General features: G+C 40.8%; 2 protein-coding genes across 18 annotated transcripts in view; one reads left to right on the forward strand and one right to left on the reverse strand.

The window, feature by feature from the left end:
- Window positions 1-434: 434 nt before the first annotated feature.
- zmynd8 (zinc finger, MYND-type containing 8) lies at window positions 435-17,934 on the reverse strand. 12 transcript variants are annotated; one of them, XM_044176426.1, is made up of 22 exons: window positions 14,287-14,401; window positions 9,834-9,928; window positions 9,653-9,720; window positions 8,862-9,013; window positions 7,418-7,639; window positions 7,111-7,224; window positions 6,617-6,682; window positions 6,319-6,411; window positions 6,139-6,226; window positions 5,748-5,803; window positions 5,547-5,624; window positions 5,301-5,416; window positions 4,719-5,218; window positions 4,498-4,632; window positions 4,179-4,334; window positions 3,389-3,922; window positions 2,707-3,240; window positions 2,263-2,459; window positions 1,882-1,962; window positions 1,693-1,771; window positions 1,356-1,595; window positions 435-1,165 (listed from the first exon to the last, which is right to left on the reverse strand). In XM_044176426.1, exons 2-22 carry the CDS (start codon window positions 9,875-9,877, stop codon window positions 990-992), a joined length of 3,729 nt encoding a protein of 1,242 aa, XP_044032361.1. In that variant the 5' UTR covers window positions 9,878-9,928; window positions 14,287-14,401; the 3' UTR covers window positions 435-989. The 12 variants fall into 12 exon arrangements, with proteins under 12 accessions (XP_044032361.1, XP_044032371.1, XP_044032377.1 ...); XM_044176436.1 differs by lacking the exon at window positions 14,287-14,401 and adding an exon at window positions 13,309-13,425; XM_044176442.1 differs by lacking the exon at window positions 14,287-14,401 and adding an exon at window positions 11,832-12,481.
- A 2,579-nt stretch (window positions 17,935-20,513) lies between these two features.
- ncoa3 (nuclear receptor coactivator 3) overlaps window positions 20,514-26,961 on the forward strand; it is a 37,924-nt gene continuing 31,476 nt past the window's right edge. For 4 of the 6 annotated variants that reach the window (XM_044166895.1, XM_044166888.1, XM_044166878.1 and 1 more), the window contains exon 1: window positions 20,515-20,655. The gene's annotated coding sequence lies outside the window, so the exon portion shown is untranslated. Of the gene's footprint in view, window positions 20,656-26,961 lie in introns of all 6 variants that reach the window. The other 2 variants (XM_044166912.1, XM_044166922.1) reach the window with 1 other exon arrangement.

Here is a 26,961-nt window from a genome sequence, read left to right on the forward strand (position 1 = left end):
GGAATTTGCCTGAATTTTGATCACTTTAAATAGTCACCTTTAACAGACAATATACTGCATATTTGTTAAAAATAATAAACTTCTTCTAAAGGACTTCTGACATACGGAGTCCTACAATATTAAAATGTGCCACAGCTGGTAGAGTTAAAAATAGTCAGTGTAGAGCTGACAAAATATGTTTTGTATATGTAATATTGTACATATACCAAAACCAATCCAACACACGAACAAGTTCCTCTGAGACAAGTTAAAATTTAAGGTGGCACAATTTTTCAAGATTGTATTATCTGAACTTGAGTTTCAGAAACTGTTTAAAACCTATGTACCTACTCAACCTATGGTTGAAGCTATGACTAAGCTATGGTTGAAGCTGTGCTAATTGATTGCAAACTGCTTCATAACTAATTAGACCACAGTGTAACCATAGAAACAGCTTGTTTAAAATGCTTGTATTTGTTATTTTCTTTGCAGTATACAGCAGGCAACATTAGAATAACAAATAAATTAACATAGAATACAAAATAAGTAATTTACAGACATTTCTGTCAACAGTCCTCTAATCTAAAGCTGGGGTGGTCCATTAACATGGGTTATATTTTTGCAGTCTTAAACTGTTTAACTGTTGTCATTTACACTATGTGTATGTTTTGTGACACTCAGGCATGCTCTTAAGATCTTTATACTGACAGCTCTCTATAGACTGCAAAGGAGTGCACGAATATGCAGTATACATTTTTTTTTAATTGCCCCCTCTAGTGGTTACTATCTGCTGTCAGTATTGTTTCCACATTTAAAATGTTTCAAAGACCACTGTGCACCGGGGCAGTATGTGAGCTCTAAAAGTCAAACAAAAATATATAAATAAAAAAGAATTTAGATTGCTCCCTTAAGCCCCCCTGCTTGAACAGTACATTTTACATAGACATATTCTTGTGGTGAAAAAAAAAAAACAATCTATACATTTACATTTTCAAGTATGGCAAGCTTGGTTAGGACAAAGTGACAGCAACGTTGTCCGTGCTCTTTTCCATGTCACAGTCTTTATCTGATGGTGCAGAGACCGGCGTGTCTCTGAGAGAGTTCGGGCCACTGCTACTCTGCCCTAAACCTTTGTTTGGGAGGTCTGCTGTCGACTCAGCCTCAGGTTCTTGCTGTGGAGCTGTGGCTACAAATAGAACAAAAGTGAAAAAAAAAATACATTACATCTATGAAAATTTTAGTAGTAATGACTGCTGATTATGCAGGCAAGCAAAGGACTGGAGACTTCCAGACAAGGTTAAGAGCTGCCATAAGTAAAAAACAATAGTCCTTGTTTGTGTGAATGTCATCAACAGCATGCTGGCACGTGCTGTTACCTGACTGAGTGCAGGACTTCATGTGTTCTGGCCAGTGGGCTTGCTGACAGGGGTAATCACAGTAGCTGGTGTTCCAGCAGCAGTAGAAGATGGCCTCTTTCCTGCAGTTAGCACACCACTGTTTCTTCTTTGTCTCATCTACTGCTTGCTGCTTCTCCAGCTCCATCTGTTTCTTCACCTCAGTCACCAACCTCTCTCTCTCCTGTTCCAGACTTTGCCTCATCTCTGCCATTGTCAGCTCTACATTGAAGTACGCAAACATGATCAAACACAACTAAAACTCACAGTAGGGAAAAGACTCCATGCATAATATTTTGCTGATTTATTAAGTTCTCACCAAGATTGTGCTTCATTTCTGACAACTCTTGTTGATGCAGCCACTGTAATTTTTCTATTTCAATTCTCAGTCGTCTTATCTGAATTAAAAACCCACGGGGACATTAGGGTAAGTAAAGGGTCACATGCAAAGCCATGGTTATGATCTGAATAGTAATCAGTCTCTAAAGGGCCAAGAGCAAACACCTACCTCTGCTATTGTATTCCCTGAAGTACTCTTAGAAAGGTCATTGTAGATTTCAGTCATTGTACCTTTGATTGCATCCATTATCTGAAAAAGAGTGGACCATAATATTGTGATGTCTCGGTCAAGAAGAAAATGTTTTATGGATGGATCAGATTGACATATGAACTACCAACACCAATTTCTTTGTCTTGTCATCTTTAAGTCCCATTTTATGTAGCAGTAAAAAATATGTAGTTTGAAAGCTATGAAGAATTGATATCTAATCTATCTCAGTGTATTACACACCAGAACCCCCCCACCTCATCTAGGTTATTTAGCCAGAGAATGATCAGTCAGTGCCAGTGGATTTGGCACCTTACAAAGCAAATGTAAAATTATACTAACTTTATTCGTGTACTTGGCAATGTCTGCAGCCACATCCGCTGAGGCAGTGGGAATATACAGGTCTGTTGCCACTGGTGAAGATGTAGCAGCTGTGCCTAAACTTGATGCTGCCATCATGGCAACAGAAGCTGGACTACTGGATACCAGGGTGACAGCTGACGTGGATGTGCTGAATGGAGTGTCTTTTTGTTGAACAGCTAGAATTAAAAAAACACTATTAATCAGAAACATCATTGTGGACAAAGTGATGGTGAAATTTTTAGCAAGCACATTTGTTGCAATTGATGATCTGTTTAACATATAGATACTATGGATATCAAACATTTATATACTACATTTTCTAATCACTATTAGATGAAGGAATTGTGATATATACTGGCCCACACACTGTGAAAAGCCATACTTGAATACTGTCATGAATATGAATACTGTAATGGTATCTACCTTTAACAGCCTGTCTAGTCTGATAGCGTGTGCTTTGTGAAGACTGCTGTGCTGAAGATGAGGATACCACTGTCGAGCCATTCCCAGTAGCCTGTGTCTGGGTCAGCACTTGAGCCTGGCCTTGCCTGGGAGACGATGCCTGCATCTGCGTGGTTGCCACAGGTTGCTGGTTCTGTTGCTGACGCTGCACTTTCTGCATGTGCCACTTCTGAGAGGAGGTCTGAAACTTGGCAGTGGGATTCCACACCACTGCTCTCTGCACCACTGGCACCGTCTCTCTGGGCAGCAGAGGGCGCTGTTTCTTCAAAGCTGGTGTGGTGGAGGCTGAGGAGGAGGAGGAGGAGGAGGAGGAAGAAGAGGGGGGTGTTGCAGTGGCACTGGGCACGGTTGTAAGGCTTATGGTTGCGGGAGAGGGAGTAGTGAAGGAGACCATGGTGACAGGAATGGCCATAGGGGACTGTGTGGAAACACTGGAGGGTGTTGAAGGAGCTGTACTGTTTTGAGATGGAAGTGTCGATGGGGTCAGGGCTTTACCTACAAGGGAAAGCACCTGTATTATTTACCAGTTCTGCCATCAACAAAATTGCTGATGTTTCCACGTTACATACACTAAAAATGGACATTACATTCAGCATGTTTGATTATTTCTTGTATGATCAGCAGAGAAAAGTACAACTCTCACCTTCAGGTTTACCAGCAGATGACTCTTTAACAATGGTGTTGTCTTTCCTGCTCCTCTTCCTGTCCTTGCCTCCCTGTTCCTCTCCGAGGTCAATAACCAGCTCTCTCTCTGAGTCAGAGTCCTCCACTGGCACAGGCTGCTTTGCCAGTTCTTTCATCTGAGCCTTCTCTCTGGGACCAGGTGATGCTGGAGGTGCTTTGGCCTTCTCTGGGCTCTCTTTTTCTGAATCTTTGCTTATTTTGTCTTTAGTTGGAGCATCTGATGCTGTTGCAGTGGAGTCGCCTGCTGCAGACTCAGAAGCCACGAGCGTTTCAGCTTTACCCTCCTTATCTTGGCTAGGGGAAGGTTGCTCTTTGCCTTTACTTTTGGTAGGCTCCGTTTGGGCTTCATCATTGGGTGCTGTGTCCTGACCATGCTTGGTCTTTTGCTCCTCATCACTGGCATACTCACTGTCACTGGAGTCAGATTTATCAGAGTCTTCTGAGTCACTGTGTTCCACACCTTTATACACATCAACAGAGATCTCATCTATGCCTGCAAAACAAAGTAATGGGAGGGATATCACACTGCCATTCAATATGTTATAGGGTTCAGCTACAGAGGAGCAAGCACAGGTAAGCAAGAAACTGGATCAAAATTATTCAACATCACACTTCAACACTACATTTTATTCAAAGTCATATCTCCAAAAAGTGTAAGCAACTTTTCCATTAGGGCAATGATTCTGCTGACTATCAACAACAGAAATACTTCAGAAATTGCAATTGTTTTCTATGCGAACTCTACTGACCCAGCTGTGCTTTGCAACTCTCAATGGTTTTGTCCAAGTTCAGCTGGAAACGGCTCTTGATCTGTCTTTTTGGAGAGGTGAGGACTGGTGTGGCTCCTTGTTTCTGCTGAACCGTTTCACTAAGCTCCTTTAGGTCCATTTCTGCTTTACTCCGGTCTGGAAGAATACAGCGTAAAATAACTCCAAACAGCAATATCTGCACAAGAGAAAGACTTTATTTCTAGCAGAATCATGTCCAATGGTGATCTGTATTTACTCACAGAGAATGGACAATATTAAACACTTCATGCATATTACGTAATTGACATAAAAGATTCACCTAGATTGAGGTTCAGAATGCTTCCTGTCGGCGGGGTCTTTTCCTGCTTGGAGTTGCCAGGAACTTGAGAGTGGAATGGTTTAGGGCTGTCCAAAGAACTGCCTGCAGCACCAGATCGAGGATGGGCAGGTGATGCTGTTCAGACATATTTACTGTTAAATGAAGTCTCCTCCCATTAGACACAACATACTTGCGACACTAAAATGCACCTGGTGAAATACCTGTGCAGTCCATGGACTCTTCTCCCGTACTGTACTGGCTGTTTGGAGCTTTTGTCTGGGACTTGTCCGCTGTCTCCTGTTCCCCATCTGAAACAGTATGGGCAGAGGAGTTGGTGCTCATGGGGGAGCGAGGCATGTCACTGAGAGGAAGCCGCCGGCCTGCTGTGCTCCCTCCCACCCCAGCCCCAGACAGCATGGTCCTGGCCAAAGGGATCTTGGGTGATGCCGTCATATCAAAGCTCAGCTTGATCTTCTCCTGTTTCTCAGGTTTGATTGGGGTGGATGAGGGGTTGGAGGGATCTAGCAGCATCTGGAAGTTGTTGTCAGGAGTGTAGGGTGTCCTGAACGGGGCATAATTAAAGACTCCAAACTTTTTCCTCATGTTCTCCACGTAGACCTCCATCTCTTGCATGGCACTGTTGAAGATGCTTTTGGTCTTCTTCACAGAGAAAGGAATCTCTTTGGACATGAGGTAGCAATTGTTTAAAGGAACCCAAGCCCTGAAGGATAAAGATTCACATCATAAACAAAGCTTGAAATCTGCCTCATAATCCAAGTAAGTAAAGCACAAAGGACTGATACCTGTCATGCTGACCAAAAAAGCGGGCATCCACCTGTCCATCTTTATCCCGCAGAGCTTTAGCAGGCCAGAATGGAAATCCTTTCAGTTTGGCCCACACTAGAGGGTGCGGGTTACTCTGCAGACATACAGTAAAACACTGGAAGTAAGTGGTTGTATTCCAATGATCTCTGTTTGAATGGGTAAACAATTTGGTGGAATCATCAACAGAAACTCAACTCAAACTCAAAGTTACTCAACTAGCTTACACAAGGCTCACAGAACCAGTTGTCTCTCTTTTGGCAAGCAGACAGATAACACTCAGGACAAACTTCAATCTCGTTCATCTGCAATTAAAGAATCAAAAGACATGAAATGAAGTTTCAGCTGTCACGTCTATAGTGTTTTAGATCAACAAATCAAATCAGCTTGATTATAAAAATCTTTTCTGACCCATACCACATACCCACCTCGTGTTCGCAGATTTTTACTATCACTTTAGCAGTAGCCGTGAGTTTGTGATTGCCTGAAACAAGGACATAAATACATGTCAAACAATTTATATACATACTAGACATGGTGATAATTCAATATTATTGTTAGTCATCTTTCAGTGGAACTGTATTGTAATGATGACAGCATGTTTATGTTGTACAAACTTCTGTTATCCAAATTAACTATCCTGAGTAAACTGTCATTAAAAACTAACAAAATAAGTTATTGACATCTGACAGTGGAACACAGTTGATTGCATTAAACATCAATTAGACTATTTCATGACATGGCTTGAAAATGATTTAATCTGTGTCACCCAGCCCTGCTGGATTATTCTTAAATATGGTTCCACACAAGGAAACATACCTCCATTGTATATAATACAGTTGTGCAAAATCCATTTTGCATCTGCCAAGAAGGCCTCTGTGCAGCCATACATTTTCTTTTTAATATTCTGCAGTGCAAAAAGAAAAGATGGTGCACAACTGACAAACTTTTTCTACATTCATATTATCAAAGAAGAATATGTGACAGCTTGTGGTTTACCTTCTCAAGTGTGCAAAGATCCATAGGGTGAAAAATGTACTCTGCATAATCTGGATGCTGTTCAAGAGAGACAGGTTTCTGGAAGGGTTCAGTCTATAAAGTTGAGTGGACAGAAAAGAAAGTGAAGGTAGACAAACTCTCAGGCCAAACTTACTGCACAACCTACACCTCTACTGCACATGAACATGTTACCACCATGCTACTACTAAAAAATTCTAAAAGCCGCTTCAAACAAAAGGAGGAAAACCAGTGGAGGAAAAAATCATGACGGGGTCTTGTTAGTGGTGTAATTGATTACCCAATTAAAAGTCTTTCTCTGCGTGGAAGCTGCATGGGGGGAGCGAGATGACAAGCGGGGATGATCCTGAAAGAGAGTGAGAGCGGCAGCTGTATCCTCACCACCAGCTAGCAGGTTTGCCTTCATGGTTTCCAGCCATGACAGACCCATTATAGTACAATGACTGTGATTGTTAGTTCTGTTATTAGAAATCATTTGCACATGCAAATCAGTAATACATCATGCTGGACTGATATGTGGACACTTCAGGGTGCAGATCTTAACATCTGGCACGACTGATGGGAAAACGATGACCAGAAAAAATGTGTGTCTTTTGGTTGCATAAGCAATCTAAAAATTAAGACTGGCCAGAAAAGAACACATGCCAATATCCAAGTGAAATTAAAATGACAGTAAACAGAGTACCCCATCTGTAATTAGAGTGTCTGCCTCAACACAATATCAGTAATGGTAGCATGAATTTCTTAGAAAGACAGAGGGACCAGAATACTTACACCTGGCTGTTTCATCTTCTGAAGGGCAAACTTTAGTAGGTAAGACAGCTGGTCTATAGTTAGCATCATCATGGCTTTGCTCTGAGTCTCTATACACTCAGCAACTGTTATTTTCTGGAAGACATCAAGAGGAAAGTAGTTGAAAACGTTGTTCTTATTCCATTATTGCACAGAATTAGGCTCATGTTTTTATCACTTACGTCCAGAGGTCCTCCATAATTAAACAAATATTACAACAGGTTTTGACTACAGGCTTTGAAATATGGTTTACAACACCCATACACTATACGTATTCCTGGGTGAGTACCTCACACTCCGGACAGAACCAGTCGCCCTCGGGCTCGGCTGGTAGTTTGAGGCACTTGGCGTGGTACACCCTGGGGCAGAGCTCACAGCAGAGCACCTGGCCCTCGCGGTGGCACAGCCAGCAGTAGAAGTCATTCCTTCCGTCCTGCGGTACAACATCAACAGGGTCTGTGGTGAGTGCTGGCTGCTTCACATAGTAAAAGGGACCATGTCTTAGTTCTGACTGGAATGCAGGCAAAAGAAACACAAAGTTGGGAAAGGTCATAATCAGGCCAGAGATTAGAGAAGCCAAGCAGACATGCACAGCATCAACAAAATGCTCACACAAGTGTTACACACTAACTGCTGGTTGTTGAGATGGAAATTACCTCGAAAGACAATAGGGCTGGATATTTAGTCATGTGACTTGTTCAGTTCTTATTTGAGTCTGTGTTTTAGAACACAACCATCACTTCTGTGCACATGGGTATACAGTACAGTGTGGACGGCCTCAGATAGTTACAGTGGCTACTAATCATTTACAAAGGTCAACCTAATGTGCCAAGTCTAAGATACTAGCAATCATTCACCTACTGTGCATTTGTTAAGTGCTTTAAGCACAAAGGCAGCAACGCATGCACAAAAAAATAACTATGATAAACCACAAATAATCATATGATATTCTCAGATTCAGAGCTTAAATTCAATTCTATTCAATTTTATTTATATAGCACCAATTCATAACAGACGCTATCTCATTGCACTTTTCATATAGAGCAGGTTTAGACCGTACTCTTTATAATATAATTTAAAGAGACCCAACAAATGTCTGCAAAAAGGAAAGAAATACCTCTGCCTCACTAGCAACTACCAGCAGATTATGCACTAATGTACTTCATAGTAAGTAAAAGAAATAAAGTTAAAATACAGAGCTTCAAATGTTTTCTTGAGATTTTCACACAGATTTGTGTTATTGATGTTTTGTCAGATTTAGACAAAATTTTGAAAATTAACCTCACAACAAAAATAGACAGGAAAACTGAAAAAATATTTGTAAAAAGTGAAACCTAATGTCCATTTGGTACAATTAATTTGGGGTTAAACTAACCCACGACTAACAACAAATAATCGTTAACTATTTCATAGTAATTAATACGAATTCAGTTGTAATCACTGAAAATAACATTAAAGCCCTCATCAAAGTTTGAACAATCAATATGAATATCTAATTTGAATTTGCATTGAGCAAAGTTCCATGTTTGAGGGTGGCAGCAGAAGTCTCAGTTGCAAACATCTCGACATCTAGATCTTCGGCAAGTAAAACCAGAACTATCCACATTGACCTCTTGATGATTAAAACATTCTCAGAAGGTGATGTCTTGTGTAAGTCTGAATATCAAAAGACAATCAATCAATCACTTTGGGAGTGATGGCAGGTTTAAATCCCATTTTTTGTTGATTGTTACCTGGTCTTTGCTGCCGCTAACAGCACCTGGTTTCTTCTTCTTTTTCATTGGGCAGGGGGAGGTTTCAGAAGAGGAGTGACCGTTGGATGAGTGAGAGGGACTCGGCATCTTTCGTTTTTGGGTCATCCGCTCTGTTGACCCTGTGTCTGAAACTGCAGACAAAAGGTCAAAGATTACACAAATCAGGAAGGGCACACTGATGGCCTCCTTACAGCAGGAAAAAAATACCAGAAATGATACACCACATGCACGGTGGCAGAGCGGCTACAGCTCCTGCCTCCCAATAAGGAGATCGTGGGTTCGTGGGTTCGATTCCCGGACCGGACCAACATCACACAATCTCTCTGGGTTACCGTGGGTTCTCTCCGGGTTCTCCGGCTTCCTCCCACCGTCCAAAGACATGCATGTGTAGGTTAATTGATAACTCTAAATTGTCCGTATTGAATGAATGTGTGAGTGAAAGGTTGTCTGTCCTTGTCTGTGTCTGTGTTCGCCCTGCGACGAGTTGGCCACTGTCCAGGGTGTGCCCTGCCTAAGGCCCGAAGTCACTGGGATAGGCTCCAGTCACCCGCGACCCCCTAACGGGGACCAAGCGGTAGAAAATGGATGGATGGATGGATGATACACCACAGTTTTACATGTTTCCTGTGAGATATATAATAATATATCTAATATATCATATAAAATCAAAACAAAACCACTTTACACATCACTGCGTAAATACAGAAATAGGCATAGAAATAGAGATTTGCCAGCCTATATAAAAACAAACTTGTATAGTATGTACTTACCTTTGGACCGTGTTGAGATTTCCATTCCTTCTGTTGTAATCTCAGTTTTTCCCTCTCCCTCTGCCACACTGATGCAGAAAAGAGGTTTACCAGTCAAACGTAGCCTACAGCTGAAGATTTCGCATATCTGTTATTTATGCTATAATCATTAAGTTAAAAAACTGTTGAAATTGTTCCTTACAGTAGAACAACACGTTCTTTAGAAGTACACTCTAGTTGAGACATCCTGGTGGCCAAGGGGTTTAAGATGTTAGCCTCTCATTTCCTGTCAGCTCTCTAAATGGTAAAAATGGTAAATGGCTACATTTATATAGCGCTTTTATCCAAAGCGCATTACAAGGTTTTTGGTGCTCATTCACATATTCACGCACACACTCACACACCCAGTTTAAAAGTCACAAATAGTACCAGCTTTCCTCCTCTGATGTCAAATCTGAACATTTTATATCACCAAACACAACCAATTGGTTCAGAAACGAAGTGTCAACAAAATCCAAACAATCTAGATTATTACTGACTTTCAGTTGTATACTACATTAGTGGCAATGGAAATGGTCAAATGTTCGGTGTTAAGACTATAATACATTCCTGCAGAAGTTTGTTATTAAATACCAGTCTCTCCTACCTCTTAATGCATTCCCCTCATCTTACTACAATGGAGTTATTCTAGACAAAAAAAGGTCAATTTTGCCAACAGGCTCTCTCTTGACATTAATATAATTCTGGTTAGATTTGGGGTACTCAGTTGGGAACAGAAGCATCATACATCTTCTGTAAAAAAAATAATATTAAAAACTACTACTTCTACCAAAGTGCTATGCTAAAAACAGTTTCAAAGGCTTAGAATGATATGAATGATTAAGTCATTAAATGAAGTTATCACCGGTGACAGCTTGCTAAATTGTGTCTGGGATGAAATACTGAAAAATGACTTGTAAATTCTGATTCCACCAGCACTGTGTGCAGTTGACAAAAACATCTGTTTTCTACTCTGCTGAAGGTTACATGATTCCAATAAACACATCAAAACAATTATTACAAAATAAATTAATGTAGGACTACACTGCATGAAAACAAATGGGCCACTGGAAATAGCCTACAAAATTACCTAATGTTAATGTTAAGCTCTAAAGTAGAATGAGACCACAACTTGGTGACTCAGTCAGACATCTTCTAAATATTAAAAATATCAAAACTGAATTAAAGCAAATGTTAACCAATACCGGTGCTAAGGCAGCGCCATGTGTAGGGCCATTCTCCAGTTATAAATAGCAGGCACTTTTCTCCACTGACCACAGGTCTAAACAGTAAACATGAAAACACAGAACAGTAAAATCTGCAGCGTCTGAACCTTCTGACATCCAACAAGTGAAAACCATGTAAATACACATCCGTGCTGATTTAAAACAACCACGTAATATTCATTGATCAAGTATCCTAATAACAGACAGCATATCAGAAATGAATTGCATAATTACAGCCCCAGATCTGCTGAGAAACATTTCCTTGAAATGCAAGCCACAATTTGCTGTGTACCACCTTCTATTCAAAATATGCCCAACAGGTTTTTCTCAGTATCAGTTCACCTTGGTTTGCAGGCGCCCTGTTGTCGATCCTATTATTGTTGCCATTTTCTCTGACGCCACAGCAGATGCACTGGCCTCACTGTTCAGATGGCTTCAATTTTGCCTATTTTTATGTCACTTACTGCCGAGGAAAGCACCATTTGAATGTTTTGTGTAAAAAAAGACATGAATTCACTAAAAACAAAAATACTGCCTCCATTTCAACAATCTTGTCCACAAATCCTCCCACCCCTCCTCCTCCATCACTAAAGAAGGATGAAATGACAGCCAGGAGCACAGCACATCTGCAAAGACAGACAGGAGGGCAGTGAAATGGCTTTACTGGCCTCCTCATCTAACCTGTCTGGACAGCCTCAGACAATCTATCCCAGCAACATCCTGTCCTGTCCAGGGCAGGAAATACAGCAACAAGAGACAAAGAGAAAGACAGGGACAGGCACAAGAAAAAAAATCAATGCTGCTCATCCTGACAAAAACATTTTTAAAGACCACAGAGCACACGATGCAGCCTATTGTAGCCTACTGATACAACCCTTTCCACACCCACCATTGCCATAACATCCATGCTTTAATGTAGGAAATCAACAGCATACCTTTTTCCTTTTTCATATACAGATTCTTCAGCCTATTCTTTAATCTTTTTCAATTATTGAAGGCGTTGGGGATGAGGGAAAAGATGGGTCCAGGTTTCCCAGAAGGCCTTCTCTCCCTGCTGCTCTCTCCTGCAATTGTCAATCTTTAACCTCGGCTGCAGGCTGCCGATTGGCTTGAGCACCACACGGAGGTGCCTGATTGGATACTCAGCTCTGTGTGCCACACAGGCTCTCTTCTCCCCGCTCTCCTCAGCCACAGTGCTGCAATGCAGAGAGGACTGCTCCTCACTGTTGCTAAAAAACCTCCTGAAAACCAAGTCCCCCACTCCCTTTAAACCCAATACAGACATATACTGGCTGTGTGCCTTTTATCAGACATGTAAGATGTAGCTCTACAGGCTTGACAGGGATAGGATCAGATTCCCTCCCTCGCTGTACTCTCAGCCAGTGTATGTGTATGGCATCCATTTTGAACACACTCTCCCTGACCACTGTGCGCACCGAACACACAGCACGTACAAACGGCAAAAGTCAAATCTGCTGTAAAGGACCACATGCAGTTTATTTTGTGCCCCAGCATGTTGATATGCAGCATGGGCCCTAATACTGGACACAAAGACAGGACTGAAAATGTCACAGGCCTCCCAGAAAGCACAGAAGGCATAACCCCCTCCCTCCCTTCCTCTCCAATGCTTCTTCAACATACACTGTCTCATAATCAATATGTGGCCTGGAGATTTGAGTGTGAGCAACAGTAAGCTGACAGCAACAGATAAACAACTGAGAGCAAAGCTATACATTTACCCATCTTTCTGTGGAAGTTATTTCCAAATATATGCATTTCATTTAATCAACTATAGAACTTCAAATCATGTATACAAACAGTGCACACAATTAAAACACATTGATATACACACTGCACTGCACAACTAATAAACCGTCCTTCAAAACAGAAACAAATCCAGGCCAAAATGTCAGGGCCAACTACATCATCTACACAGGTCCAAGGTCAACTAGTGGATATTTTAAAGACAGACACCAAACTAAATATGCTGTGTGTGTCGGTGTAATGCAGATTTAAGTGTGCCTACACCAATCCTTACACCATAGTGGAATGAAGGGATTAGACGAATTACCAAGCACCATTCACAAAATACTGAGGGGGGATTTGCTGTTTCAGTCAATGTATACTGCTCCTGAACCCTGGTCAAGCAATATTATGTGCACCATTATATCCAGGCCATAGTTCCCCTGGTTATATTTAAAACAGAGCCTTTGTCAGACATCATCCACTAATAATGACAAAACACATATCACATATTCCACCAGGAATATGTCAAATGTCCAAGAATAAAATAACAATACTGACAAACTGGCAGAAATAGATACAATCATTAACTAAATGTAATCATTTTTTATCTGATTCATGCATACAGAAACACCAACATCATTATGTATAAACAGAATTCAATCTAACCTGGTCGACTTCAAACAGGTTTTCAAGCCTCTCTGGATGAGATGAGGTTTCTATGCAGAGCCTTTTCAGAGGAAGTCCTTCCCTTCTTCTTTCCTTCTCTCTTACATACAAATACTCAGTGTGCTTGGAGCAGAGGGACAGAAAGGGGAAGCTCTCTAAAATGGCTGACACTCGGCAGCAGAGAACAACACTGGGAGGCAGTGCACACCATTAGGCTCAGGCAATTCCTCCAACCCTGTGATAAACAAGCTTCCACGGCATATTTAGTCCGTAGATAATTGGTATTCTACAAAACTGGTGAGCAGCTTACAGGATTAGGCCTGTTAAAAGCATGTTTTTAATTCACCAAGTAAAAAAGGGCATTATGGTGAGGTGACTTGGGTTTTGGGAGAAGTGTAGAAAAATAAGGCAACTAGAAAATTTACAGTCTTTTCTTCATTGCCATGTTAGTCTGGAAAACAATTAACAACAGTGCCCTCCTGCCTTACTCTCATGACAGTTTGAGGCCTAAATTAAACTTGCTGTGCTGTCAGTTTACCATCTGTTAATTCCTCTGGGGACTCCCCTCTGCACTGCTCCCTGTCTCTCCCATCCTGCTTGGATCCTTCACAAGGCCTGCCATCTTGACAGCATAGGCCAGGGGCAGCCACAAAAACCCAATCCTCTTTTTAGCTTGACAAAAGAAAGCAGGTTTTCTCAGTCAGTATACTATGAATATACAATGACCTTACACTTGACCTGTGGCCCCCTACTGTATGTGTCCAGACAGCCACCCAGTTAACAGAGGGAGTCTGTTGTACTGTACCATGCTATGCTCTCCTTTCAAGCTCCACTCCTATGCTGTGGGGTGACAAATACTCTTACCCCTCCCCCAGTCTGTCAGACAAACCTGTATTATTACTCAGGCACGGATCACACACAGTGGCTGGTGCCTTATCAACAGAGTAATATATGTGAAAGAATGAAAATTAGGCTTACCTCTGTGGATGCATGGTTAAAAACTCTGTGTGATATGTGAATGCTTATTAAAACATGGAGGACAGCCCTGTCAGCCCTCACCCTGCTCAGAGCACAGCCACGGCTCTCCAAGCTGTCCGACTCACTGCTCCGATATAAGGCGCACTGAGACTGGCCGCGCATGCTGACAAAATGTAAGGCAGCTGCTGATTGGCTAGTGCATTTCCTGGCTACTTGTCTTTTGTTTAGCACAGGCAAGCAGTACTCAGAGCAAGAAGAGCTAGGCCCAGATCAAAATAATCATCCACTGCACACCTAGTTGTGCCAGCTACCAATAAGACTGCATACAGCTGTTGATGTCTCATAAACTTGCTATAAAGTAGGCCTTTGGTGTAGCTGTGAAGGACAGTTAAAGAACAGGCATGTGGCTGTATTCTTAAGGAGGAACTTGTCTAACTAGTTCCCACCCTCAAGTTAAACCAACCTTCATGGGAAAGATAAAAACTGCTATATAAATAAAAGCAATGAGTAAACAGGCACTAAATGAAATGTACTCTGTTTCTTTGACCTATAAAGGTTTAACGACAATGCTAAAAATGCAGACCAAATTACAGTGTTGTGTGATTTGCCTGACACTGGCCTTTGAACTGGTGTGATCGCATGTTAACAATGTGGTTCTAGATAGGCCAAGATTGTACATTTTAAAGAAACTATGACTTTTAGTCTGTTATATCATTCCACCATGGAGCATGATTCAACAATATTTTGTTACAAAATTTTCAATGACTTACAAGAAAATGTATGGTACCTCACAGTTCACAGCATAAGCACAGCATTAATAGCAATTTTGCCATTTTAGGAGCTTCTTGTTTTCTATATTTTGCCTAATGTATATCTTAAGAGACATGTGAGCTTATGTTAACGTTATTAAAAACATGTTAGGACAGCTTGTGAAAATGTATTTCTCATAAGTTGAGGACGGAGTGTCACGTTGGCAAATGTCAGCACAACTTTAATATTTTCTTTTTTTTCTTGCATAATCAGAATTTTATTTTCACTTCCACCATTTTGTTAAAATTGAGCAATCAAACAAAAATCCTGTCTCAGTTTGACAGACAGAAGTAATTTTTCTTATATATTCAGCGTTATAAATGAGGGCTGTCATGATATCAGATTTTCACTACACGAATATCATGGCCAAAAGAAATCACGATAACGATATTATCACTATATCTAGCTAAAAACTAGCTAATTCAAGCTAGTTCAAACTTTATAACCATAACTTTGTAATTCATGCAATATTAAAGGTAAATGTTTATAACTGATTGAACATAAACTTTGTGAAAAACTAGCAAAGCAAATTACATGGCAATAGCAAAGCCAGTTTAAATGTAAATCTGAGAAGTGCTTATCAAAGACATTTGAATCACTACCTGTAAACAAATTAGCCACTGATCAGTAGGCCTGAAAAAATTGCAATAAACGATATTATTGTCATTTTAAGACCATTTTATGCCACTGATATAATGATAATATAATAGCATAATAATGCAAGTACACCCTTTCAAAGAGCAATGAACTTTTAAGCTGCCTGAGCACGGCCCATGCTGAAACTCAGACACTGAGAGCAGACGACGAGAGGACAGAAGCAGCGCGACCAGAAATGACAGAAAAGCCTGTCTCAGACTCAGCATAGTTTTTTTCTGTTAAATTCGGCTTAGGCGCTGTGAAAAAATACACTCAGGCGTTGTGCCCAAGTCTTATAATTTAGGGAAATCCCTGCTGTTCATTCTGGCATGATGTTGGTTAAAATGTTGGTGACATTCTTATCCAAATAAACACGCATGTGAACACAACAGGCAATATCGTACGATCACATAACCTTGATCATTTTTGCTGACCTCTTGGTAACTACTTGGGTAACTACTTGTCTCCAGAAGATTATCCCCCGGCTGATATCGTGAAGGTTTATGCACTGATCATTGCTTCTCTGTAGGTATAAGATATATGATGGAATTCATTGTTTGTTTCAGTTGGTGGTTGCTGGCGATAATGCTAATTTTACTCTGCTTTTTGTAAGTCATAAGATTTGGCTGCTAAGAAGCACCTGGCTGCACTGTTCAGTTACTGTGGCCTATCCTTCTACATGAAGAAAGACAGCAGCGACCTCTTGTGGGAAAACTTTACAACAGCACAGTGGGCTACACACTAGCTCAGAGATTCTCAAACGTATTCATGTCAAGAACCACCAAATAAATATGAAGTTAACCAAGGAGCCCATTTGACAACCTTTTTCCAAAGAGACCAACAGATCTGTTGCCACGATAAAGCAGGGAATGCATAGGAGTATATAATGTAGGGTGGATGATAATGGAGCGAGGCCTACATCTATGTAGTCATCATGTATTCACTCACTGGGATAACAGTTTGAGCTACCTGTTAAGTATGAAATATTGTTCAAACAAACAAATCCTCATATAGCTATGGACTCCTGAATATGTTCAGATTAACCTGCAAGGGGGCCCAGGTGCAAACATTTGTTGTAGGACTGAACTGACCTCCCACTCTCTGTGGTATGTATGTGCCTTACCAACCTCAAGTGCAAATAACGCACAGTGCCCACAGCAGGCTACGAAGTGCATCTTAATCATATTTGCCAAACCAGTAATCCTATGCTAGAATACCTGCCCTCAGATTTGCTGTGTGTCCACTTGTATATGGTGAATTGATCAAACACAAACTTATTTAGAAATATGTCATATCATAATAATAATACACTTTATTTGTGCTTATATGTAAGCACAATGTCAACAAGACATAGTAAATGTCTTAAAACTAGATTTCGTAACAAGATCCCTTTACAACAGGGCCTTAAAATTAGACAAACCAATTGACACACTGTGAACCTGGGGGTCTTCAGGGATAGTTCCTGTCTTTGGTTATCCAGCCTTACTTTAGGACATCACTGCCAGGGTTCACCAGCAGTCTAAGTTCTTTATAGTTTCAGTGCAGGCCAGGAAAAGATTCTTACACATTGACACATGACAGCTAAATACAGATGGTGCATTGACTTTAAGGCATATAAAATATTTTTGGCAGAAAGGTAAACAATAAAAAAAGATTTTTATAATTGGTGGGAAATAGTCTTGGAAAGAGTCAGTGTGGGTTATGTCAGCAAAGTAAGGATACCAAAATTGTGTAACCCACTTGGCATTACTGTCTAAATGTTAAAAGATAAAAAGTTAAGCTAGTTTTACTTGGTTTAGCTAGTCTCTCTAGGCTTCTAGTTAACTTAACTAAATTGCAATGTCAGCCTAATAAAAAATATGTGTACTTGAGACAAAATAAACTGAGAATAACGTTGCGTCTCCTACTTACTAAGGTTATTTTATGGAATTGGGAAGCTTTTCACACGAGTCCGTTTTCGCATCTCTCGCCAATTAACTAGTAAGTTAGCTTAAGTTAAAGTTAACTTATTAGCCATGAGCTTCTGCCCAAGATCACACTAACGTTAAACAGGGATAATTCGGCTAACGACGGCGTGAAAACACTTCGCCGGTCCATTTACCAGATGTTTTAACGACAAAACATTATTACTCTGGTGCCACCCCATATAACAACTTAGCTATATGTTATTATATTCTGTCACCTTTGTCGGCCTCGACGATGACCCGTGAGCTTTACAAGAGGCAGACTGGTAACAAGCCCTGCGGTCCCCAAGATGGCGCCCGAGCTAGACTTTCACTGCTCAGGCCAGTAGTTGGATAGCCTTTAAGTCTTCCTTGGATACAAGGGCTTGAATATAATACATGTAAAGGTTGTTTAAGAAGACTTCATTCTTTTTTTTTTTCTCAGTGCATACGCTCTAAACGTAAATATTCCTGGCCACATGCTGTGCTGTGTTCTGATTTACCAGTATCATTATTTTTATTTGTTTTTCATGAAAAGACATTTACCTCAACTGCCATTGAAAAAGGATTAAATTTAACCTGCAGAAAGTTATGTAAAGCAATATGTTTTTTTATTCACTGTTTTAAACTTATACTTTCTGTGATCAGTCACAAGGGACCACCGAGACTTACATATTAATTAGACTTGGGCCTAAGCTACTGACTTGTGGTTTCTGAGGTAATAATCTCCAAAGGTTAAAAACAGACTATCTTCATCTAGCCATTTAGGGTATTTTAAAAGAGAAATGTCAAATGGTTTTTCATTTTCCACAATTAAACTGTAGATTATATGCCATGGATCAAAATCAGATTGGTCACTGAAAAGAAAAGAAAAGCTAAAACAAAATTTGTTACGCCTATAGGTCTAATTTACTGTGTTTTCACTGAGTTTTAGTGACTTGATTTGATTAGTCTTATAGATTAGTAGACAATACAGCTGAGAAACCAGAGGAATTATATCAATGATTTTCCTATTAATTATACTACTTTCCTGCACTTAGGAAAAACAATTCAAATTACACAAGCAATTTATAAGACAATCTACATGTTTTACTGAACTTTAAACACACAATATAATGGGATGTACACAGTTTGTTAATCTGCCAGTGATTAAATATCTATTGGATTTTATAAGCAGCTTGGAAATGAAATCTCAAAAATTGGTCCTCACCGTCTCTTTATTGTCATCTCGGTAGTAACTTGTGTTATTGCTGAAAGTAGATATGTGAGATGTGTTTTGTGCTTTATTGCATCTGCATAGTGTTGAGAAGTTGGGGGATGGGAATGGGTTTGGAGCAAAGAAAGGCATGCTGTTAGCTGTTTGCAGGTAAACCAATCTGAATGCATTAATGATTATGGGTCTATCTCCTGTCCTTTCAAACTGTTATCTCCTGTCCTTTCAAAGTAGAGAGGCCGAGTGGGGAGGGGGGATGGGATAAAGTGTCTCACACTCACGGAGGGGGGAGGTCAGTTTGCCATGTTTTGTGGGGGAAGGGGCACAAACAGAGGGCCACTGGGCCCCTCTTTGGGTCTCCATGGAATGTAATTGAGGCTCTCTCACTCAGGCAGACATACAAACAGACCAAAAACACACACACCAAAAGTAAAAAGCCTTGTGCATTTTTGGTGTGTGTGTGTTTTCATTATGTCATGGACCATTAAAAATCCTATAACATTAGCAAACAAACTGCATAGATCTGGACTGATCTATATGTAACCATGTTTTGCATCAATATTATGAATAATGTCTTGCCAATGAGTACATTTTGTGAATTGGTAGCATAACATAAAATGACGTAACAGCGGTAATGAACTTCACTGCCTTCTAGGCAGCTATGATTTAACCAAATAAACTGTATTGGTATTTCCACCCTGCACACACACACCCTTTAATTTTTTCCTCCTCAAAGTTTTGATGCTGATTGCAGATTTTAACACTGCCTCTTCTCTTCTTTATTTTCTTCACCCCGTAGCCTACCGCACTCCCTCCAGCTTTGGCCCTCACTCACTCCTCAATAGTAAAAATTCTAAACTACTGTGCCCAAGAAATCATCATCTCAGATCAGACAGTTTCTTCCGTCCTCTGTGGGCACTCAGGGTCCATGGCGGCTCCACACTCACCCCAGTTGATATAACTGACACTGGACCCTGAATCTGTGAGGTATCAGGCCGCATATGTTGGCATGTAGCCTATGTGAGTGGCAGTCACTTTATAACTGACATAATTGCAAGGTACTAAAAGGTCAAATGTGATGCAGTGGATGGAGTGTTCTGTTTAACAATATAGAGACCATAAATCATGTTTTGGCAATTATATTTAATCCTGCTTAATTCAGGCCACATTACATATCATACTCGATCTTGTCGAATTGCCTGCACATTTGTAAAGTCCCAGAGTAACAACATTGGAAAAATGTCCAGCTTTTTACACTGTACTTCGGTACAACTCTCATACAATGTGTAGGCCTACATGTTTCCCTTAAATGAATTCCAAATGCACACTTGTGTTCTGTTGAATATTTAAAAACAATCTTCAATTGTTTACATTTTGTGAAAAATATTTTTGTAATTGTATGTGCAGTGAATAACATAATAATGTAATACAATATGGCTATGATAAGTAATTTGCATAAAGCTGCTTTTCTGCCAGCCTATAAATACATTTTTAAATCTCTCCCCTAATAATATCAGCGACTGCTGCTCATATCACCTACGGGTATTGGTGTACGTGTAGTTCATTTGCAGAATGTGTCAAACTGTTTGATGCGGCTTGAAAAGGAAAGCAACTACATTACCCAGACGTCCTGTCGCTGTGCTACAAGCTGGCTCCCTCCGCTCTGGGAGTGTTTCGCATTTAAACAAACACGGTCCTGCCGAAGATGGCGGAGAGTTTGTAGAGGCGTAAAAGAAACTGCTCTACTCAATGAAAGCGTCGAAGCCGGTGAGTTTTCAGCAGTTGGTTTATGATTCGGTTATACCCAAGTTTTGAACTAATGCTAGTGTGTGTTTGAACGCGCAAATTTGTTACAAAGGCAGTTGGTGTTGCTCCGCTTCCGAGCAGGCTGTGGTTTTTAAGCTACCGTGTTACAATGAACCACCTTACCACTGTCTATTTGTTATGGAATGTTTGTTATGATGTTATTGGCTCCGAAACAATAAATGATTATAGTACGTAATTTACGTTAAGCCTATCTTGCTGATGTGCCATTTTTATCCGCTACGGTGTTTATTGGTGTTTCCATTATCCGCTAGCTACAAAGTTTACGAGATACAGGCTCTCTGATCCGCTGGGGTGCAATAGCCTAGCTGTTAATACTCCACACTGCTTATGAGTGAACTCGTTTGTGTTTCAAAACGTTAATGTTAACTTTGTAGCGCCGTTGGGCTGTGTTCATTGTCCACAACACAGCTGAATAGCTTTGGGCAATACATTTTTTTACCAGACGGTCTGACTTGCTTTACAGTTTCGGTACAAATGGGACTGCAGGAATTGTTTGTGTTCACAGCTAACGTTAGTTACACCGTAGTAGTTGTCTTGGGTAACAAAATGAAAAATATGGTTTATTGCTCGTTTGTTACGATTGTCTAGCCTCCACCGTGAATGTAGTGGAGGGTAAACACACTTAAACACGGTGTAACGTTAACTCAGTGTACCTGCATTTTGTTTGTGGAATAGTTTTCTTGGCTTTAATTTGACACACACTGAATGCAACACCACCAAATAAATAGCCACAAGCCAATTTAGCTGACGTTCAGTCGTATGTAGGCCTAATTAGAAAAACACACATTTCCGTCTTATTTTCTTGGTGGTTGTTAAACGTATGATGTTAACCAGTAGGTCATGATTAACCACCTTGTGTATACCAGTACATCACTGTCCCCCACTGCTGACAACTAAACTTGAACTGACTAGCTCAGCGTGGCTGCTCTGGAGAATCCACAGCATCTGTTATTTATTTGCGTGGTTGTAGCGAGATTACTTATCCCTGATTGTAATGGTTGGTATAATGGCCCATCACACTATGATAAATGTTGTTTTTCACTGCTGATAAATCATATTTAGGTACGTGTGTGTGTGTGTGTGTGTGTGTGTGAGAAAGAGAGAGAGACAGGCAGGCAGACAGACAGACAGACAGGCAGGCAGAGGGAGATGAATGTGTTTCAGTGCAGGGGAGGATGAAAACTCCCAGGGTTCAGGTAGAGTCCAGGTTTGCTTTCTTTGTGGTCGATAAGGTGTATGCTGAGCACTCACTTTTTGAGGTGGTAAGAGGACATTCTTGGAGAGCGTGCTCATATGTAGGCAGACAATAGGGAGGCAAGTTAGACCATTCCACTGAAACGGTTGAGATCTAGGTGTGCTGTCACTCTCTTTGCCTGGGGCCATCCCTGCCAATACTTGCAGGTATTTACAGCTCAGTGCTTTTTCCAGTTTATGAAATCATCTAGGTATTTTTTTCATATTCCTACATGATCTAGCTACTAGGTTGTCGCAGGAATTTTCCTGCTTATATGATTTCACGCAGGCCATTAAATGAGCTGCAATGTCTCAATAATGTGGGCATTTAAATGGCGTGTAGCTGGGAATGAACCAAGTGAGAATGGTGCTGGCACTCTTCAGCCGTCAGATGAGCTAACTTGTCTTTATTTTGAGTCTGATGGAATGCCATTACTCAAGCCCACGTATGTGGTATTTTTGTAAGTGGTAGAATGACCACTGTGGGAACCTGTCCAATGAAGTGCTTCTGCTCATATTCTTGGGGAAAGGAGCCCCCTGTCCCCCATCCTCTGTCCCTTTATCTACCACTTTCTTTCTCCCTCACACAGGGTGTCAGGCTGCGTTAACAATGAATCAATCTTTGGGGGGATTCTTTGACTGCAAATGGGGTGAAGAAGTGACTGGGATGCATGGCTTTCGCTCTTTGTCTGCCGGCCCCTCTGTGCTCTCAATAATTCATTAACTTATCACTTTTTCTCATGGGACTGGGAGAAGTATCTGTGGTGGCAGATTTTGTGGTTACATCAGATCACCTTATTGATAATCAAATGAGCATACATTTAGTGGCATTGTTGATATTTCCATTAACATTTCAACTGTGTCGCTGTTGTCTGTAGATGTTTAACAGATTATCAATGAATTATATGTGACAATTCATGAACATACCCTAATCGAGATGTTTTTTGTGCCTAAGCCTAACCAAACCTTTATTTGTGAAACAGTTGAATTGTTGAATCTCAACTAATAAGCTGTTGAAATGTTACAAATACTAAATATAAACTATCTGTAGGAGGACTATTCAAAAAAACTGTAACCGAGGTTACTTTTGATGTTGAATATTTTGGCATCCTGTCGACAAAACAATACTTTTATTTTTGAGATAGTTACCAAACAGACTTGGTAAACTACTATATCTGGGAAGCAGGTGTGACAGATAACATATCTGTGTAAAAATACACTAGATTTGGCTGTTTGAATTTATTCAGTGATATCTGTAGCTACTTTGGTAGGGTTGGGTAATGTTTGGATTTTGTCAATTCTGATTCTGTGTATTGATTCCAGTCCACTTTTGAGCATGCTTTTAGGCATCCCATTTTATTGTAAACACTGTATATATGTGTAATTGTAGATGTACATGGAAGCACAGTAGGTTCAAACTATACTTTCTAGAGTCAAACTTTTGTTTTTAAAAATCTTTGCGACAAAATTTTCAAAAAATCTCATACTACTTTTCATTTTCTTTTCATACACTCCCTTTTAACTGTATTGGGTAAATATTTCTTCATTGACTTCTAAATACTGTCTGGTATCAGAGAAAGGGAGGAAAAATAAGTGGAGAGCTTACCACTTTTGTGTGGCAGAGCCACTTTTTGTTAACTGTCTCTAATCTGTCTTTGTCAAGCTGCATTTTTGCATCACTGACGTCTGAATAGATGGCATTCTTTAAGTGTTTCGTCAGTCTGTGTGCCTTAACAGAGACAGAGAGACCTAGATAAAAAGTTTCGTTTAGAGAAACAGACAGTCATGTGGTATGTGTTCAATTTAAGATTAACAGCTGTTTGGGTGAGCAGTGGCTGTGAGAGGACTCTTGATGACACTCAAAACTGAAAGGAAAGCCTGATTGTTTCCCCTAATTGAAATATGACTCCTTGGTCTTAGTACCTTTTTGTTAGGCAGCAGTGCAGGTAGTGTAGGGTTAGTCAAGGAAAACACCAGAGTTGCTGTCACTGACTGATAACTGAGTACGTATCATTCAGGGAGTACGCCTTTTAAATTTTCCAGAAATCTTTTTTTCTTTTTTTAGTGTTTAAGGGATTTACCCATGTTCTTTTCCCAAGTTTCTCTGAAGATTCTCTGAAGCGTAAAGCCAAATTCATACTTTCTGCGTGTCCGCTAGGGTCCGTGTGCCGTAAATGCTGTCCTCCATCCATGTCCGCGATGGTCAGCCCAAAATTTGTGACTGCGCTGACAGTACACATAGCAAGTGCGCCGACCGAGCATGCTCCAGATAACAAAATGGATGCTTGTTTTGAAGAGAGGTTGTGCGAGGAGATCCGCCGTTACCCACATTTATATAATTTGCCATGTAGAAAGAATAGAAAATGCTATCGTGAGGTTGCCATTTTCTTTCCTGGTGCGCATGCTGCTTCTTGATTTTTTTTTTTATTATTATTATTTTTTTAAAATTAAAATTTTTTTATGGCGGTTGGCATGCAACGTTATGGTGCATTACCGCCACCAACTGGAATGGAGTGTGGATCGGGAAATGTGCATGCGTGGAATGCCAGACTGGAGCGGACCCTCAATTGTAGTATGAATGAAACTGTGTAGTCGTCCACGTGACCGGTACAAGTTGCGGCTGTCCGCGGACACGGAAAGCATGTCCAGGCCATTACTCTGTACCATTTAGACTTGACTCTGACTTGTCATTGGAGGCTGTTTTACAACCAAGGTTTAAGAATACAAAAGTTTCCTGTGGTCAGCTCAAGCTGTGTAAAACATCCTGTTTAGTCCCCGCATCTCAAGGTCACTCATGCAGTGACAGTGATCTGTATTTGTGTTTATTAAAGTGAACATACCACACACTGGTGTGCTGGTGTGGTAGTACTCAACAGGTAGGTTTGCTTTCTCTGCCTACCTCTGTAGAGCTAAATATAGAAAATTCTGCTCAACAAGACAGTCATGTTTCCACTGCTAAAATATTTACAGCTACTTTGCCCCAAACAAGTGAGAGTGAGAATATGAGATGAGAGCTGCTGAAACCAGATTTTTATTCATTATTCAGAGGAAGCCAGACAGTCCCAAGTCAAGCGGTGCAGTTTGCACTCTGACTCTGTTTGAAGTCACATCTCATTCATCCCTTCAGTCCCCTCTTCTTCAACTCTGAGGTAATACCCAAGTGTTGGGCTAGCTGAGCCATATGTGAGCCATGCACACTTCTACAAGCCAAACAGGCAGCCTGAAGCAATCATTGCACCCAATTCCAGTTTATAACCAGCAAGGATTTGGAACAGTTCACTCTCTGTAGTCCTCAGTGATTGGACGAAGGCGAGAGTTTATTAGAGAAGGGGGTGCCAAGAGCTTTGTCCCCCCTCCCCTCCTTCCCCTTCCTCTTTAACTTCAACTCCCCCTTTAACTTTCGCTCCCCCAGCTGAAGAATGCTCGTAAAACGGGTTCACCTGAACAAGCCAGTGGGAGGGTAGCTGGCCGAGTTTTGTTACCATTGTAAAATGTTAGCAAGACCTTGTTTGTGTTTTGTTTAGGGCCCCCTTTTTATAAAAAATGCTTTGGGGGGAGAGACAGCAAGGGAGAAAAAAAGCTTGGTTTGTGAGATAACTACTACCAGATGCTCTCTCTGTCTGTTATTCAGTGTAAAGAAAGGAGAGAGAGAGAGGCTGGTAAAGACGGGAAGAGAAAAGACACTGTCATTTGTGGATGAACTTCTCAACTGCTACATGGACACTCTCCATCTTCTCCCGGTCTCCAATTTTCTTGTCCCATGTATACTCTGCATTCATCAAATACACAAGAATTTAAAAATGTGTGTTTGCACATGCCAAATAGTTAAGCTGAACCCACCCAAAGTACCCATAACTTTTATCCCCAGGAACTACCTTTCAGGGAACTAAAAAGTTCCTTCAGCCCATTGTTGTGTATGTTTCCACCGCGGTCTAAAGACACGCGAAGATTAAGCAAATTACACCCATTAGGTTACACCCATCACACAGATGCATAACTCTATAGTTGTAACTTATTAAACACATCACCTGCAATCCAGCATAAGGACCTTTGCTTATTTTGACCTATGCACTCTCACCTGTTTTTAAATACTGAGATTACCAGTGTATAATGATGAAATGTAACAAAGAGTTTCCCTACGGGGGATCAATAAAGTATTTCTGATTCTGATTGAGAGCCACTTCTTCCTCACAGTGTAAATATTAGAATAAGGTAATGCAAGCATAAGCATTACGTGCAGGAGTAAACACACTAGTCTCTGCAGCCTGCAGTTTAGTGTGCCCGCCTGTTTCATCTGAAAACATGTTGGGTAAAAACGTGTCTCACTGCAACAACGTTTACAAGATATTTATTTTGTACGATCGATTTAGCCAACCCTTGTCTTAAGGAACACAACGATTCTACACCATTAGCGGTTGGTGTTAGCATGTAGCTGACGTTAGCTTTTGGCTAGGGTAGCGATAGCATGACAACAGTTAGCATTATAGCATTTAACAAGCAGCATGTAATTTACCTTTGACCGAGTGGTCATCCGCTTCCGTGTCTTCCACCACAGCTTCCAACAGCACAGTAGCTGAGCTGCTGCGCCAGAGAAGGCCGGCCTGTGACCCAGCAACACATCGTTCCAGACGGTCAAACCTCTTGCTGCTCTGCGACCAATCCGAAATGTTCAGCGCAGCAAGCCCCACCCCGACAGTTCCGGTACTTCTGAAAAGTACTACCCCCCCGAGCAGGGACCTTTTGGAGGGTAAAATAATGTCCCCGAAACTTAATTTAGACCCTGGTCCCTGTAGAGGAAAGGTTCCTAGTCCCTGGGGAAAGTTCCTGCACTGGAAATGCAGCTTTAGTTTGCAAACCAAAACAACAACAAGGGGCTTTGGCCTCGACCACTGCAAAGTGTGTAGGTTCTCTGTCCCAAATTTTCACAAAGCTCACCCTTACTGCTCTCACTACTCCATCCCCTGTAATTCAACAGTATAAAATTGTTGGTTGCTTTTATTTCCTTTTGTTTAC

This window comes from Siniperca chuatsi, linkage group LG2 (assembly GCF_020085105.1).
Source record: "Siniperca chuatsi isolate FFG_IHB_CAS linkage group LG2, ASM2008510v1, whole genome shotgun sequence".
In the NCBI taxonomy this organism is placed as follows: Eukaryota; Metazoa; Chordata; class Actinopteri; order Centrarchiformes; family Sinipercidae; genus Siniperca; species Siniperca chuatsi.

Excerpts from the sequence above, each read along its gene's own strand:
- zmynd8 (XM_044176426.1), bottom strand. The coding sequence starts at position 9,877 with ATGTCTCAACTAGAGTGTACTTCTAAAGAACGTGTTGTTCTACT. Across the intron at positions 5,804-6,138 it reads CTGTATTATATACAATGGAG|GCAATCACAAACTCACGGCT; the intron begins GTATGTTTCCTT and ends TCCTTGTTTCAG. Across the intron at positions 5,417-5,546 it reads ACTGGTTCTGTGAGCCTTGT|AGTAACCCGCACCCTCTAGT; the intron begins GTAAGCTAGTTG and ends GTATGTCTGCAG.